The following is a 15,526-nucleotide window of genomic DNA, read 5'->3' as shown; positions in this document are numbered from 1 at the left end:
GGCCTACGTAAGTGGTGCAAACTTCTTGTCTTGAAGTTTTATTGGTCTCCCGCATAAACCAAGCTACTCAGCCTCTTTTCTCCACTGAATTTTCCTACTGAGCTATCCTCATCCTATTACTCTTTATATCTTTGATAAAATATTTAAATAAATAGGTCACCGGCACCGTCCCCACTTCGAATACCCTGGATCAGCCGGGGCTGGTCCCCGGCAAGGTTCCACCAGACACCGTCTCAGCCAGGCCAGCCACAGCTTCATCTTCCCCATGGCCTTCATGCTCTCTCTATTGATGGCCCTGGTGCTGGTCAGCTACGGCCCGGGAGGATCCCTGGGCTGTGACCTGTCTCAGAACCACGTGCTGGTTGGCAGGGAGAACCTCAGGCTCCTGGACCAAATGAGGAGACTCTCCCCTCGCTTCTGTCTGCAGGACAGAAAAGACTTCGCTTTCCCACACGAGATGGTGGAGGGTGGCCAGCTCCAGGAGGCCCAGGCCTTCTCTGTGCTCCACGAGATGCTCCAGCAGACCTTCAACCTCTTCCACACAGAGCGCTCCTCTGCTGCCTGGGACACCACCCTCCTGGAGCAGCTCCGCACTGGACTCCATCAGCAGCTGGATGATCTGGACGCCTGCTTGGGCCCAGTGACGGGAGAGGAAGACTCTACCCTGGGAAGGACGGGCCCCACACTGGCCGTGAAGAGGTACTTCCAGGGCATCCATGTCTACCTGAAAGAGAAGGAATACAGCGACTGCGCCTGGGAAATCGTCATAGTGGAAATCATGAGAGCCTTGTCTTCATCAACCAACTTGCAAGAAAGGTTAAGAATGATAGATGGAGACCTGAACTCACCTTGACATGACTCTCACTGATTAAGATGCCACATCATCCTTGTTTACTCACCTGGGGTCATTTCAGAAGACTCTGAATTCTCCTTTAGCCACCAAATTTATTGAATTAACTCAGCCAATACATGTCAGTAGTAATAAGCAATTAGATACAAAAGTAATCATGTGAAGGTGTATCAATCCATAAGCAATGATTGCCCTGATGTTATTTATTTATTCTTTATTTAGTTAATGTAATATTTTATCTCATCATATTTATACTTTCATATAAAAGATGTGTATGTTTACTTTGTATTAAAATTTAGAAAATATATTTCCCTGTTTCATTAAAATTGTTATTTTTTTATTTATTAGTTATCAAGATAAATTTCTTGTTTATATTTTGAAAACCTAAATCCTTATTTTCTCTGCATATACCTATCACAAAATAGTATTTGTTCACTTTATTCTGTGGAACATTTCTATTATTTTCTAGGAAATGTTTGTCAAAAGGTGGAATTCTGAGAATTTTCTGTGGGTGCAGTTGTTAGGACTCTGAGTTTTTCCTTCAGGGAGCCTTGGTTGAGGAACTTATATCCTATAAGCTGTGGAGGGTGCCAAAAAAAACAATTTAGAAAGGAAATTATGAAATTGTAGAAAATGGTTAGTCTTGCTGTCATAGGCATAACTAATTTATACCCACTCATTAAAGAATGGTTGATAGACATATCTGAGGGAAGCAGTCACCTCCTGCAGGAAAGCTGATGATGTACAGTATTGACTGGCTGCTCCTGACTCCTATTCCTCTGCCTCCCTTCTCCTCAGTAGTGCCTTACTGAGCAATTCACTCCCTTACACAATACCTTCACTGCCTCCACACTGGAGCTCTGTTCTGTGCTGGTTTCTAGCGGCATGGTGTAGTCAGAGTGGAAGCCACAGGAAGACAGCCCAAGTGAAAGGAGTGTTCTAGAAATTTCAAAACCTCTGAATCCCAGCTCTGCTGTTTACCAACAGTGTGACCCTGAAATATCTTACAAACACAACAGGTCAGTTTCCTCATCTTTAATACGGGGACAATAAGAGTAGTTTTCATACAATTACTGCTTGGATTCAATGAGTCCATATCACACAAGAGGCATCAAGCGCTCCTGGCAGAAATCATCAGGACCGTGAGAATCACAGAGTGGCTGCCCTCAGGGAGGAGACAGGACAGCCGCCCTGAGACAGAGACTGGAGGGCAGCATGGAAAGGTGCTGGCCCCTGACAAAGGTATTTTCTTTTCCACTTGGGTGCTAGTTTCACAGTGCTCTCAGTGTGAGAACGTTCCTTTGCTGTATGCTGAAGAGCATTCCAATTTCTAGGTTTCATACTTCTAAAAGCATTGCTATGAGTTCATAAAAAACTCTGAGAAAGATGAATTGGTAGAAAATGCTTGATCTAACATAAATACGATACTAGGGAAAGAATAGAGATCGCATATCAGTGCAGATAATCAAACACAAGCAGAGGCAGGAAGGAAAGAGCAGGGGCTGTGAAGTGTGTGGTTCTGCTCTCCAGTTCTGGGCTGTCCCAGGTTGGATCCTAGTTCTCCTTTCCATAAAATCCCTTGTCCATACTTGCTGGCAATGTCACCTCCTGGAGCCTCTGTTCTGCTACTGAAAGAACAAAACCCAACAAATGGTTCAGAAGCCAGTTTTACCTCTTTTCATACTAAAGAAGTGAGAAACATGATTAATGAATGAAGTGCTTAATTTTCGGCAACCTCCAAGGAGACTCACACCAAGGGCCACCTTCCAGAATTGCTGCTGCTAGTACCCTTGTCCCCAGGGCAAGCCATTGCTGACCCACACTTCCATAGGAGACTCCAACCTTAGGAGGTGGGTCTGGTTCAGTCTCCTGTGGGGTCACTGCTCCCTTCCCCTGGGTCTTGGTGCATGTAAGATTATGTTTGTCCCCTGCAAGAAGAGTCTCTCCCACAGTCCTGTGGAAGTCCTGTAATCAAATCCCACTGGTGTTCAGAGTCAGATTGCCTGGGGATTCCCACTCCCTTTGCAGGCTTGCAAGCATGGCATGAGGCTCAGAACCTTCACACCAGTGGGAGAACTTTTCTGATATTATTGTTTTCCAGTTTGTTGGTTTCCCATCTGGCAGAGATGGGATTTATTTTTATTGTGCTTGAGCGCCTCCTGCATCTCATTGTAGTTTCTTCTTTGTGTCTGGACATGGGACATCCTTTTTCGGCAGGTCCAGAGTCCTCCTCTGGATGGTTGTTCAATAGCTAGTTGTGATTCCAGTGCTCTTGCAGGAGATGAGTGCATGTCCTTCCACTCTGCCATCTTGAACCAGAAGCTAAGCCAAAACTTTGATATTTGACCATTTGAAATATGCTGAACTATCTCATTCACACCCACCATATATTTATTCACCACCACAGACGTATGTGTGGCTAAGATTTGAACAGGGCATTAAAACTGGAAATAGGTATGTTGTCTGTCTTCAAATAGTATGATTTTCTAAGAAAGATTTTAAAAATCAATATGTCAATCTGCTGCACAGAAAACATTTTTATTGAGGTATATCCAAGTTCCTGCAGTAACAAGGGTTCATTTATAAAAATTGATCAACAAGGATCCCACCAATTTATACATTTCATTTACCATATTTCAACTTTTATTATTTTAAGAATTTCCTATAATCTGTACTTTTCAAGATCAAAGTCTTTCTTTTCATTTTAAACACCCCTCCCCCACACACATCCTCCATCAGGACCTTCTAACCGAGAGCCCCTTGAATGGTGAGGAATTGACTCCCCAGAGCAGGACACGTCTCCATTTCTTATTCCCACCCATCATCCTGCACAATGGTAGCATACTACTGGTCCTCAGCGTTGTCAATAAAAGTGTAAGTGTAATAATGATAATAATGATAATGATAAGCTTAAAAGAGTTTTACCAGTTAAACTGTTTAAAAATGACAATCTTGCTGCATTTTGTGTGTGTGTGTGTGTGTGGCTTACTCTTGTCTTCTTATGTGACCAGTATATTTGTTATCTGGGCATCTCTTTAGTCTTCCCTCAACTTTCGGCACTATTTAGTCCAGTAGTTTTTTCTGTCCTATACTACAGTTTTCTCAGCTTTAAAATAGGAATATGGGAGTGGATATATGTGTATTTATAGTTGATTTACATTGTTGTACAACAGAAACCAAGAAAACATTGTAAAGCAATCAGTGTCCAATTGAAAATAAAATAGAGATAATGAGAATACTGTACTCCATTCAATATACCATCTCATTTTATGTGCTTTATATAATGTTAATATAACAACTTACAAAGTTATCATAAATAGTAGATTATATAAAGCAGCAGGGACACATTAAACATAACTCTGAGAGTTGTTCTGTGACAGGTGTATACAAAGGTTTCACCATTATTTCATGTCTACCCTAAGAATGGTTATGCCATATCTGTGCCTTGCTCAGCTCTAATTTTTAATGCAAAAATTCTATCTCTGCAAATTAGAATAGGTTAATCTTTTCTATGGAGATAGAAATGGCAACCTACTCCAGTATTCTTGCCTAGAGAATCCTGTGGATAGAGGAGCCTGGTGGGCTGCTGTCCATGGGGTCGCACAGAGTCAGACACAACTGAACTGACTTAACATGCATGCACTGGAGAAGGAAATGGCAACCCACTCCAGTGTTCTTGCCTGGAGAATCCCAGGAATGGAGGAGCCAGGTGGGCTGCTGTCTATGGGGTCACACAGAGTCAGACATGACTGAAGCGACTTAGCAGCAGAAATCTTTTTTTATATTGTACAAAGCATATCTACACATTTTTACATTTTACTAGCAAATTAAATAATCTCATAGCTGTACCAAGCACAGCGAGATATTTACTGGGCATCAAATCAACATGCAATCAGTGCATTTGGCATAAAAGATGCTTATTAAGTAGCAAATAGTATATTAAATGTAAACTTACATTATGTTGAAATAAAAAACATCTTGATTATGAATTTTAAAGCAACTTATCTGTATGAAATGACATTTTTAAAAAGTTAGTAAAACTCTTCAGTGGAAAACTATGTATAAATTTGAAAGCTTAACATACAATCCCAGATTAAAAGAAATGAGAAGAAAGAAAGATTTTGAAAATTGAAATTATTTAAGGTAGTTAATGAGTCATAAGTTTTTCAACTACAGCTTTTGCTCAATTGAACTAAGATGAACAAAGAAGTAATTTTGAACACATTGCAGATGATTTTGCTTCCACTGAAGCCAGAACCTTAAAGTCTTGTTTTGGCTTAAGGAAAATATTTAAACTTGGTGTGAGTTTAAGACTTACCTATACATTTAAAAACATTTTTCAACTACTTGATCATTGCAGCAGAAATTAACCATTTAAATTAAATGACATCACTTTCCCTTTTGAGGGGCTCCTTGAAGTCTCAGTCTTGTCCTCAAGTCTTCCCACTGGAGGGTTCCAATATCAGGTAGATGCCCTTCCTGACTGTAGATGCCTTTCAACTTTCCCTGAATCACTCCTTTCCCCAGAAACAACCCTGAATCTGAAAACACACCACAGTATGCTCTGATTTCCAGCCACTAACCACTGCATAAACGGGCACCAGTGTAAACTGCTCTGGCTAAAATCTCATCCCAGGAAGGGGAGGATGGATGTAGCTGCAGGTGCAGAAATCAAAGGCTCTGAGCAAAGCCACTACAAAACACCCCTGGGCAGTCTAGTCCAAAAAGAAAGTTTCCTCACTGCTCCTGGGGCCCCAAGAGCTCCTGGGGCCCCAGCGACGCCTTGCCCTGGCATGAGGCTCCTGTCAACCGGGACTCTCTGGTTATCCTTGGTGGTACCCATGCTCAAGTTCAAGGCTCTTGACCTGGAGTCGGTTTCCGCTAGGCAGGCATGGCCAGTTGGTCTGTTACAGGGAGATCTGCGGTGCCCATCCCAGCCACAGAGGTGTAGGGAAGGCAGCTTGGAGCTCCTTGTTAAGCTGTAGCCCTGGGACTCAGTTTCACTAAAGCTCTGAGTTTGGTGATTTCTGGTCTCTAGGAGGATGGCAATGGTGATGATCACCATTCTCCAGGGCTGGATAACTTCACCCTCCGTGTCATCAGGAAAGGGGTTGGCATCTGGTGAGCTTGGTGATGCTGCAGATGTCAGGTTGTGCCAGGTTTTATCCAGCTGTTTCCAGCAACTTCCTGCAAATAAGATCTTTAATAGGTCAAAACTGTCATTTTCTACACTTTTCTCTTTTGTTTCCACTGAAAAGCTTTTCCCTTCTGTTCTGGGCATAGAGAATGTCACAGCTTCGATGTTTCTTCTGTGTTATTACACTGGAAATGAAATATACTCATGGAAAAGTCTCAATCAAAAAGGAGATATTCATCTACATGAGTCAACTGAGCTTGAAATAAAAACCCAAAGCTCAATCTAATTATCTTCTTTAGTCTAAAAGAAGACTCAGAGGTGTGACGCCATAGTCTATTCTGACAGTTTAAATTGCACCAAGATAAATCCTGCCACAACTCTCTGCATTTCCTTTTTAAGATGTAATATATAAGGTTTGCATTCTTCCACAACGATTGATAGGACCATAGTTCCCATTTTCTGGTGGTCTACAGATAACAGTGGCATAATACTCAGTTCAATTCAGTTCAGTCACTCAGCTGTGTCCAACTCTTTGCGACCCCATGGACTACAGCACGCCAGGCCTCCCTGTCCATCACCAACTTCTGGAGTCCACTCAAACTCATGGGCATTGAGTCAGTTTGCCATCCAACCATCTCAACCTCTGTAGTCCCCTTCTTCCCCTAATTTCAATCTTTCCCAGCATCAGGATCTTTTCCAAGGAGTCAGCTCTTCATATCAGGTGGCCAAAGTATTGGAGTTTCAGCTTCAGTATCAGTCCTTCCAATGAATATTCAGGATTGATTTCCTTTAGGATGGAGTGGCTGGATCTCCTTGCTGTCCAAGGGACTCTCGAGAATCTTCTCCAATACCATAGTTCAAAAGCACTAGTTCTTCCACGTTCAGTTTTCTTTATACTCCAACTCTCACATCCATACATGACTACTGGAAAAACCATAGGCTTGACTAGATGGATCTTTGTTGGCAAAGTAACGTCTCTTCTTTTTAATATGCTGTCTAGGTTGGTCATAGCTTTTCTTCCAAGGAGCAAGCGTCTTTTAATTTCATGGCTGCAATCCCCATCTGCAGTGATTTTGGAGCCCCCCAAAATAAAGCCTCTGACTCTTTCCATTGTTTCCCTATCTATTTGCCATGAATGATAGGACTAGATGCCACAATCTTGGTTTTCTGAATGTTGAGCTTTAAGCCAACTTTTTCATTCACCTCTTTCACTTTCATCAAGAGGCTCTTTGGTTGTTCTTCACTTTCTGCCATAAGGGTGGGGTCATCTGCATATCTGAGGTTATTGATATTCCTCCCGACAATCTTGATTCCAGCTTGTGCTTCATCTAGTCCAGTATTTCTCATGATGTACTCTGCATATAAGTTAAACAAGCAGGGTGACAATATACAGCCTTGACACACTCCTTTTCCTATTTGGAACCAATCTGTTGTTCTATGTCCAGTTCTAACTGTTGCTTCTTGACTTGCAAACAGATTTCTCAGGAGGCAGATCAGGTGGTCTACTATTCCCATCTCTTGAAGAATTTTCCACAATTTGTTGTGATCTATACAGTCAAAGGCTTTGGCATAGTCAATAAAGCAGAAGTAGATGTTTTTCTGGAACTTTTCAATGATCCAACGGATGTTGGCAATTTGACCTCTGGTTCCTCTGCATTTTTTAAAACCAACTTGAACATTTGAAAGTTCACGGTTCACATACTGTTGAATCCTGGCTTGGAAAATTTTGAGCATTACTTTGCGAGTGTGTGAGATGAGTGCAATTATGTGGTAGTTTGAGCATTCTTTGGCACTGCCTTTCTTTGGGATTGGCATGAATTTTATACTTAGTTTATAATTTTTATTTTTCATTAAATTCTTACTATAAAAACATTCTTTATTTCTTTTTCTTTAAAACGAAACACCAAGCTGAATGCATAACTTGATTAAACAATTCATTTTACAAGTCCTTGACCCCCTTTTTTGATTTTCAGATTTGAATAAAAAATACACTTCCTTCAGCCAGGTTGTGTGTTGCTCTCAAGACCTAGATGTAAATGTAACTAATTCAGTCATTTTTGTAGCTTTGATTTTTTAAAAAGAAATTAACCTCAAATCAATAATCAGTTATTTCATAATAAAATGTTCACTAAGGTCCATCTAGTGAAGGCTATGGTTTTTCCAGTGGTCATGTATGGATATGAGAGTTGGACTGTGAAGAAAGCTGAGCGCGGAAGAATTGATGCTTTTGAACTGTGGTGTTGGAGAAGACTCTTGAGAGTCCCTTGGACTGCAAGGAGATCCAACCAGTCCATTCTGAAGGAGATCAGCCCTGGGATTTCTTTGGAAGGAATGATGCTGAAGTTGACACTCCAGTACTTTGGCCACCTGATGTGAAGAGTTGACTCATTGGAAAAGACTCTGATGCTGGGAGGGATTAGGGGCAGGAGGAGAGAAGGGGATGACAGAGGATGAGATGGCTGGATGGCATGACCAACTCAATGGACATGAGTCTGAGTGAACTCCGGGAGCTGGTGATGGACAGGGAGGCCTGGCGTGCTGCGATTCATGGGGTCACAAAGAGTCAGACACAACTGAGAGACTGAACTGAACTGAACTGAATTAGTAGCAGAAATGAATATCAGGTTGAATGCTACAATGAAAGGGAGAAAACTGGTATTCCGCCAGTAGAATGTGGAGCAAGATGTGACAGGGTATAAAAAGTTAACTACTACAATTAATTAGTAAACATTTCAGTGCAAATGCCCACTGATTGTTGGAGATGGCAATTTACAAGCAATGTCATGAAATGTAAAGCATGGAACAGAAAAACTGATCAAGTGGGAAATGAGTATCAAATGGGAAAAAGACTTAAAATTGAGTCCTATGACCTCAACCTTCAAAGGGAGGGAATGCCACAAAGGAAGCAGAGATGGAATGGCCGTGTGTTAGCAACACAAGAGAGAGTGGTGAAAAGACAGAGATGGAAGGGTTGCAACCCCTTAAGACTCAATACATTCGTGGATATGTACATGGAAAGTTCTTCCTACTTGGGAAAAGAGATGACACTGATCACCTTAGTGAGAGCTTGCTCAGTAGAATTAATCAACAGAAACCAGCAGGTTTCTTAATGAAGAAGGAATCAATGATGTGTTGAACATTATGGAAAATCACAGCACAGGCCCTTTAGGTTTACATTTTTACTTTCCTATTAAGCTAGGAATCTCAAGATGATACACAAAGTGGTTCAGAAGAAGCAAGACAATAGCAGCAAGTCCTCAGGACATGGAACAATACAGATGAGCAGAATTGAGGCAAGCATTTCTCTACAACATTCCTTTCCAGAGAATGAGAAGACTGAAGTGGATGCTGAGAGCACAGAGACAGCATGAAAGCCTAGCTACTAGCTGTGCCTCCAGCACAGGTGACATTCATACCACAGCAGGCTTCAGAGTCTCTGAAGGGAGGAGGGTCACGCCCATCACAGTTGCAGACTTGCTACCTCCTTAGGACCCAGCAAGTTATCACAGAGCAGGGCAAGACGTGCCTGGGGACAATGAAATGCAAGGAAGTTCTTTAACTCCATCATGATACCTTTGCCTCTTTCAGAGACAAGCAAAATTAAACAATCTTAAATAGAAGGGACACAGGCAGCGATTTTAATACACTTAGCAACTAGCGTGACAGAGCCTTCCTGAAAGGACACATATCAGTAATGTACACTCTGGAAGATCACAATTCCTAAAAGTAGCAAAGATCTTTGTGGAAATTCATGTATTTAATGTAGGCAATTTGGAAAAAGGACATTGATGAATCAATCGTCTTTTTCTTGTTTCCAGTTGGTACAAACAGCAGTAAGCAGGAACATTTAAAGTCAGTTCAGTTCATTTCAGTCCAGTCCCTCAGTCGTGTCCGACTCTTTGCGACCCCATGAATCATCAGAGAGACATTTAAAGTACATTTAGAGGCTTGGAAACCTGTCTGAGGAATAGGGTCCTAAAAGAAGCAAAAACCATTCCTATATTACTGTTAAAATATCATTTTATTAACAAATGATTTCTTAAACAATATTTTTATTAAAGTCCTACAGTATTATTTTATAATGTTTAATACATTGAGGCTAGAACTTTAAATAAATTCAACTATACAAAACCATGAGGCTGACCCTGGAGTCCAAGGTAGTTTCTCCACGCTAAGGAGTCCTTTCAAAACCTTCCATCATTCTGTCCAGGAAGTATGTATGCTCTTCCATCTTGGTAATACATGAGGCTTTCTCAGTACCCACATCTGAATTCGTGGTTGGAAAAATAAAGAAAAGAGGTTCTTCACTGGACTCTATCAGTAAACAATAGGATGACCCATTTGGACTGGAGGTGAGAAATGCAGGTGTCTTCACTATGAATGAGAACAGCAAGTTGACCTGAGGAGGTCTCCTGCAAAGGGTCCTTGTCAACTGAAAAATACTGACAACATGACTGCCAGAGTTCAATTTTTTGGGAGGACTTACTGAGGACTATAACTGGAGGATGAACTCTCCTCAGCTCTGAGGAACTGCTCCAAGGACTTAGAGGGTGTCAGCACATACATGATTGTGCTGAAGGGGTTACGTGCCATCACTTGGTAGAAGGTGGCTGAGAGTCAGGAGGCACAGATGTCTCTCTGAAAGATCTTAGAGCGTTTCTAAATATGAGAAGTTGCAAAAATTGGGTTCATAAATTTTTCTCAGAAAATTATCTAACTCTCTGCTGGCCTGTTGGACAGGAATAGATAGGGAAGCCTGGCGTGCAACTATCAATGGGGTTGCAAAGAGCTGGACACAATGGAGGGACCTGAACTGCCAGCCTGCTGTGTCAGTTTTCCTGCAGCACAGAGTGCCTCTTTCCTGATCTCCACCCTGAACTCCTATCAAGCGTGTGTTGGAGGTCAGGGACTGCAGTGGGTAGTGACTTCATTCAGGTAGAACCAGATGTGGAGTGTCATTTTAGTTGTAATCTTATAGGAGAAATGTCAGAGCTAAAATGGATGGAAATTGTTAGATATTTTTCTTTTGTTCTTAAACTCATGAGAAAAGTCAAGAGTCTAAAATACAAAGATACCAGGGGTACTATATTTCACTGAAGAAAGTGTGAAAGTGTTAGTCCCTAGTCATGTCCAACTCTTTGCAACTTCATGGACTATAGCTCTCCAAGCTTCGCTGTCCATGGAATTTCCCAGGGAAGAATACTGGAGTTGATTGCCATTCCCTTCACCAGTGGATCTTCCCTACCTTGGGATCGAACCCAGATCTCCTGCCTTGCAGACAGATTCTTTACCCTTGGAACCACCAGGGAAGCCCATATTTGACTGAAGAAATCACTCATAAAATCTTAGACCTACCACCTTGTGGCTTGTGGGATCCCATTTTTCATACCCGGGACTAAATCCAGGTCACAGTGTGAAAGGACCAGATCCTGACCAGTAGGAAAGTCCCATTCATTTTTATTTTTTTTTCAATTAGCAGAAAAATCTATTCCCCTCTAACTGCTGCTGCTGCTGCTAAGTCACTTCAGTCGTGTCCGACTCTGTGCGACCCCAGAGACAGCAGCCCACCAGGCTCTACCGTCCCTGGGATTCTCCAGGCAAGAACACTGGGGTGGGTTGCCATTTCCTTCTCCAATGCATGAAAGTGAAAAGTGAAAGGGAAGTCGCTCAGTCGTGTCCGACTCTTAGCGACCCCATGGACTACAGCCTACCAGGCTCCTCTATCCATGGGATTTTCCAGGCAAGAGTACTGGAGTGGGGTGCCATTGCCTTCTCCATCCCCTCTAACTACTTAATAGCAATTTTGTCTATTTTGATGAGACCTTAAAGAGATTTCTCTAGACTTAAGACCACCTCCCTTATTGCCCTTCAAAACTATTAACAGTGACCCTTTAGCATTTGCAGGAGATTTTAGGGCTTTTGTCATCTCATTCTCCTCCTTCAATTTATTTTGTTGGTTTCCCAGTATCATGTTCATTTGAACCCTTCACTCTTTTTAATGGGCTTGTTCAGACAAATCATTATAAAGCTCCTTTGTATTTGGTACATTGGGAATAGTTCAATGCTCCAGATTGATATTTCTCTCCAGTTGTATAAATGCTATGATCCAAATAGGGTTAATGAGACCCTGAGTTAATATTTTAAAGAGCTTAAAATGTCAAGTCTATTAGCAGCAAACAAAATTCAGTTACTACTTTTTAATATTATGATTACTATTACCCAGATTAATATAATGATCTTTGGAATTATCTGATTCCCTTTTATTTAATTTTAGTTTTCATAAAGCATCTTCTCATTGTTGAGAGATTTATCACCTAGACAGATGCTCAGGAAGGTTGGTCTCCACAATCCTGCCAGAGAGCATTAGTTTTCTAGCAACTGGGATTCCTTGTGAGCTGATGGGTGTGACTTCTTCATTCTCTCCTAAAACTGATCTTACATGGATTAAATGAAAGAAAAATGAGGTAACTAATCTTGCAAAGCAAAGGGCAGTCAACTGACCCAGAACTTTTCCTTCATTGAGTTTCTGGCAGACGCAGCTGTGTCCCAGCCTTTCCTTGATCACACTGGCCTCATCCTTTCCCTCTGCCTCAGCATGTCCCCAGCTGTGGTGCACTGAAGTTTGCTAACTCAGAAAACGTCATCGTGTCAGGGGAAAGCCACTTTCCGTTTTTCATATTCATGACATTCAGATTTACATTTGTTTTCTGTTTGTCTACATTTGTTTTCTCATCTCAAATTTTACTTTCTAGGAAAGTTGCAAAGAAAAACAAAAAAATCTGAAGTTTTGAAAATGATAGAGATACAGCCCCTCTGGCTTTCTTTACTTCCTTTTATTGTTCTCACCTCATCATGAATTAGGACTAGAGCAGGAGCAGTGAGACCAATCTTGTCCAGTGTGTCAATATAAATTAAAAGAACTTCAACTGAAGAATCACCCACAAGCAAAGAAAGAAGGCTATTTCCCCCTGACTGAGTAGTGTGAGTCTCACTGCCCTGCATTCTCAGAGGAAGACAGAGACAGAGGAACAAAGCCCAGTGGAATCAACTGACTGAATGAACAACTGAAGCTCACGAGGTTCTGTGACATGAACTTCTGATGAGAGACAGCAACACCGCTGAATCTCATTCCGCCAACTCAGAAACTCTGAACATCACACGTGTTCAAAACATTAATAGAGTAGAATGATAAAATCTATATTTGGTAAAATAAAAATTATCTATTAAAGGTAAAATAATTGCAGTTGGATAATTCCTCTACTTGCACAAACACACTTTAGCTCTCAGCGCCTTAGCACTATTGACACTTAGGACGCCTGTAGACATGGGTCAGGAGAAGAGGGGTCACCACTGGAAACTTGGATCCTTCACATAAACACTCCAGGGGAGAGGGTGGGGTTTCAGGAAGATGATTTACTTTCCCAACAAATAAACAAGCCCTTCACAGAAAGGAGATTTTCAAGTCCTCAGGCTGTGGTGAGCCTGTCCTTAGGGAGGGAGTCCAGCAGGTGCGGAAGGGACTCTGTCACTCTAGAGGACAGGGGGTGGCTCCATGTGATCTCTCCCTGTGAGTGAGGTGCTGCTGGGGAAATACAATTATTCTGGAATTAGAGTCTCCTCACCCATGTTCCCCAAGAAGAACCAGGATTCTGGTGGGGATATTGGCCCAGTCTGTGGAGGAAAATAGGTATCCAGGATGAAAATGGTGGAAAGAAAGGGCGATGTCTATAATAGTCCTGACTTGATGGTTCCCTAAAACACAACTACAGGGCCTGAAGGAATATGTTCCAAAAGGAGGAGAAACGTGGGAAGAGCTCATGAACTTGTAATAATCAGACTCTTTTCTAAATCAAACACTAAAGATAATCCATCTTTTGTTTCAAAGACCGTATTTGCCAGAGTAATCTGGTAAATCGCTTATAAATACAGAAACCACAGGGCTTAGGGAGCCTGGTTTCCTATGTAAAGTAAGAGGGAAAAATGGAGCCTAAGATCAGGGCTACAGATGAGTTCATGGACAAGAACAGAGCAACATTTATGCATGAGAGACAAAAAGCAATAATGTGTGTAATTACAAACATACATCACTCCTGAGTTAAGAAAAAGACCTTTCTCATTTGATTGATAAATATCCATTTGGATGGGCACATAGGAAGTTATTGGGAAATACACAAAATTAATAGTTTAGATTTATGACATTTTATTTGATCATATTGTAAATACATAAAGGAAAATCAAAAAAGAAAGTAAAAGTGTATAGAAATGATTAGAAAATGAAAACTATCATGTTCCTTATTTAATGACCTCGCTTAGAAAGCATGGCATCAGAGAACCTACCTCAAGGTTCCACCAGACGCCGTCTCAGCCAGACCAGCAGCAGCCTCATCTTCCCCATGGCCTTCATGCTCTCTCTACTGATGGCCCTGGTGCTGGTCAGCTATGGCCCGGGAGGATCCCTGGGCTGTGACCTGTCTCAGAACCACATGCTGGTTGGCAGGAAGAACCTTAGGCTGCTGGGCCAAATGAGGAGACTGTCCTCTCGCTTCTGTCTGCAAGACAGAAAAGACTTCACTTTCCCCCAGGAGATGGTGGAGGGCAGCCAGCTCCAGGAGGCCCAGGCCATCTCTGTGCTCCACGAGATGCTCCAGCAGACCTTCAACCTCTTCCACACAGAGCGCTCCTCTGCTGCCTGGGACACCACCCTCCTGGAGAAGCTCCACACTGGACTCCATCAGCAGCTGGACGACCTGGACGCCTGCCTGGGGCAGGTGATGGGAGAGGAAGACTCTGCCCTGGGAAGGATGGGCCCCACACTGGCCATGAAGAGGTACTTCCAGGGCATCCATGTCTACCTGAAAGAGAAGGAATATAGTGACTGCGCCTGGGAAATCGTCAGACTGGAAATCATGAGAGCCTTGTCTTCATCAACCAGCTTGCAAGAAAGGTTAAGAATGATGGATGGAGACCTGAACTCACCTTGAGATGACTCTCACTGACTAAGATGCCACATCACCCTTGTATGCTCACCTGTAGTCATTTCAGAAGACTGATTTCTGCTTTAATCACAAAATTTATTAAATTAATTCAACCAGTACTTTGTTGGTAGTAGGAAGTAAATGTATTCAGTTTAGGGGGATTCAGTCCTAAGCAATGACTGCATTGATGTTATTTATTATTTGTTTGCTTATTTATTTAGTTATATTTATTCTTTTATCTCATCATATTTATTTTCTCATATAAAAGATTTTTTTACACTGTATTAAAATTTAGAAAATACATTTACATTTCCAGTTCATTAAATTTGTAATTTCTTTTATTTATTAAATCTTTATGAAGGTGAATTTCCTGAGTTTTTATTGTTTTTATTTAGTTTGTAAGTCAAGTCCAACTCTTTTGTACCCCATAGATTGTAGCTTGCCAGGCTTCCCTTGTTCATGGGATTTCCCAGGCAAGAATACTGGTGTGGGTTGCCATTCCCTTCTCCAGAGGATCTTCCCAACCCATGGATCCAACACTCATCTCCCGCATGGACAGGTGCT

At 41.8% G+C, this 15,526-nt stretch overlaps 2 protein-coding genes across 2 annotated transcripts; both read left to right on the top strand.

The window, feature by feature from the left end:
* The first annotated feature begins 265 nt into the window (after positions 1-265).
* Positions 266-853, top strand: LOC104987608 (interferon omega-1-like). Its single transcript, XM_010838637.1, has one exon. It carries the CDS (start codon positions 266-268, stop codon positions 851-853), a length of 588 nt encoding a protein of 195 aa, XP_010836939.1.
* A 13,527-nt stretch (positions 854-14,380) lies between these two features.
* Positions 14,381-14,968, top strand: LOC104987600 (interferon omega-1-like). Its single transcript, XM_010838624.1, has one exon. The coding sequence runs from the start codon at positions 14,381-14,383 to the stop codon at positions 14,966-14,968; it is 588 nt and encodes a 195-aa protein (XP_010836926.1).
* Positions 14,969-15,526: the final 558 nt, after the last annotated feature.

Source organism: Bison bison, unplaced genomic scaffold (assembly GCF_000754665.1).
Source record: "Bison bison bison isolate TAMUID 2011002044 unplaced genomic scaffold, Bison_UMD1.0 scf7180017846124, whole genome shotgun sequence".
NCBI classification, from domain to species: Eukaryota; Metazoa; Chordata; class Mammalia; order Artiodactyla; family Bovidae; genus Bison; species Bison bison.
This window is presented reverse-complemented; position numbering and strand designations above follow the sequence as displayed.

What these genes read in the sequence shown, in the direction of transcription:
- LOC104987600 (XM_010838624.1), top strand. Translation starts at nt 14,381, where the DNA reads ATGGCCTTCATGCTCTCTCTACTGATGGCCCTGGTGCTGGTCAGCTAT.
- LOC104987608 (XM_010838637.1), top strand. Translation starts at nt 266, where the DNA reads ATGGCCTTCATGCTCTCTCTATTGATGGCCCTGGTGCTGGTCAGCTAC.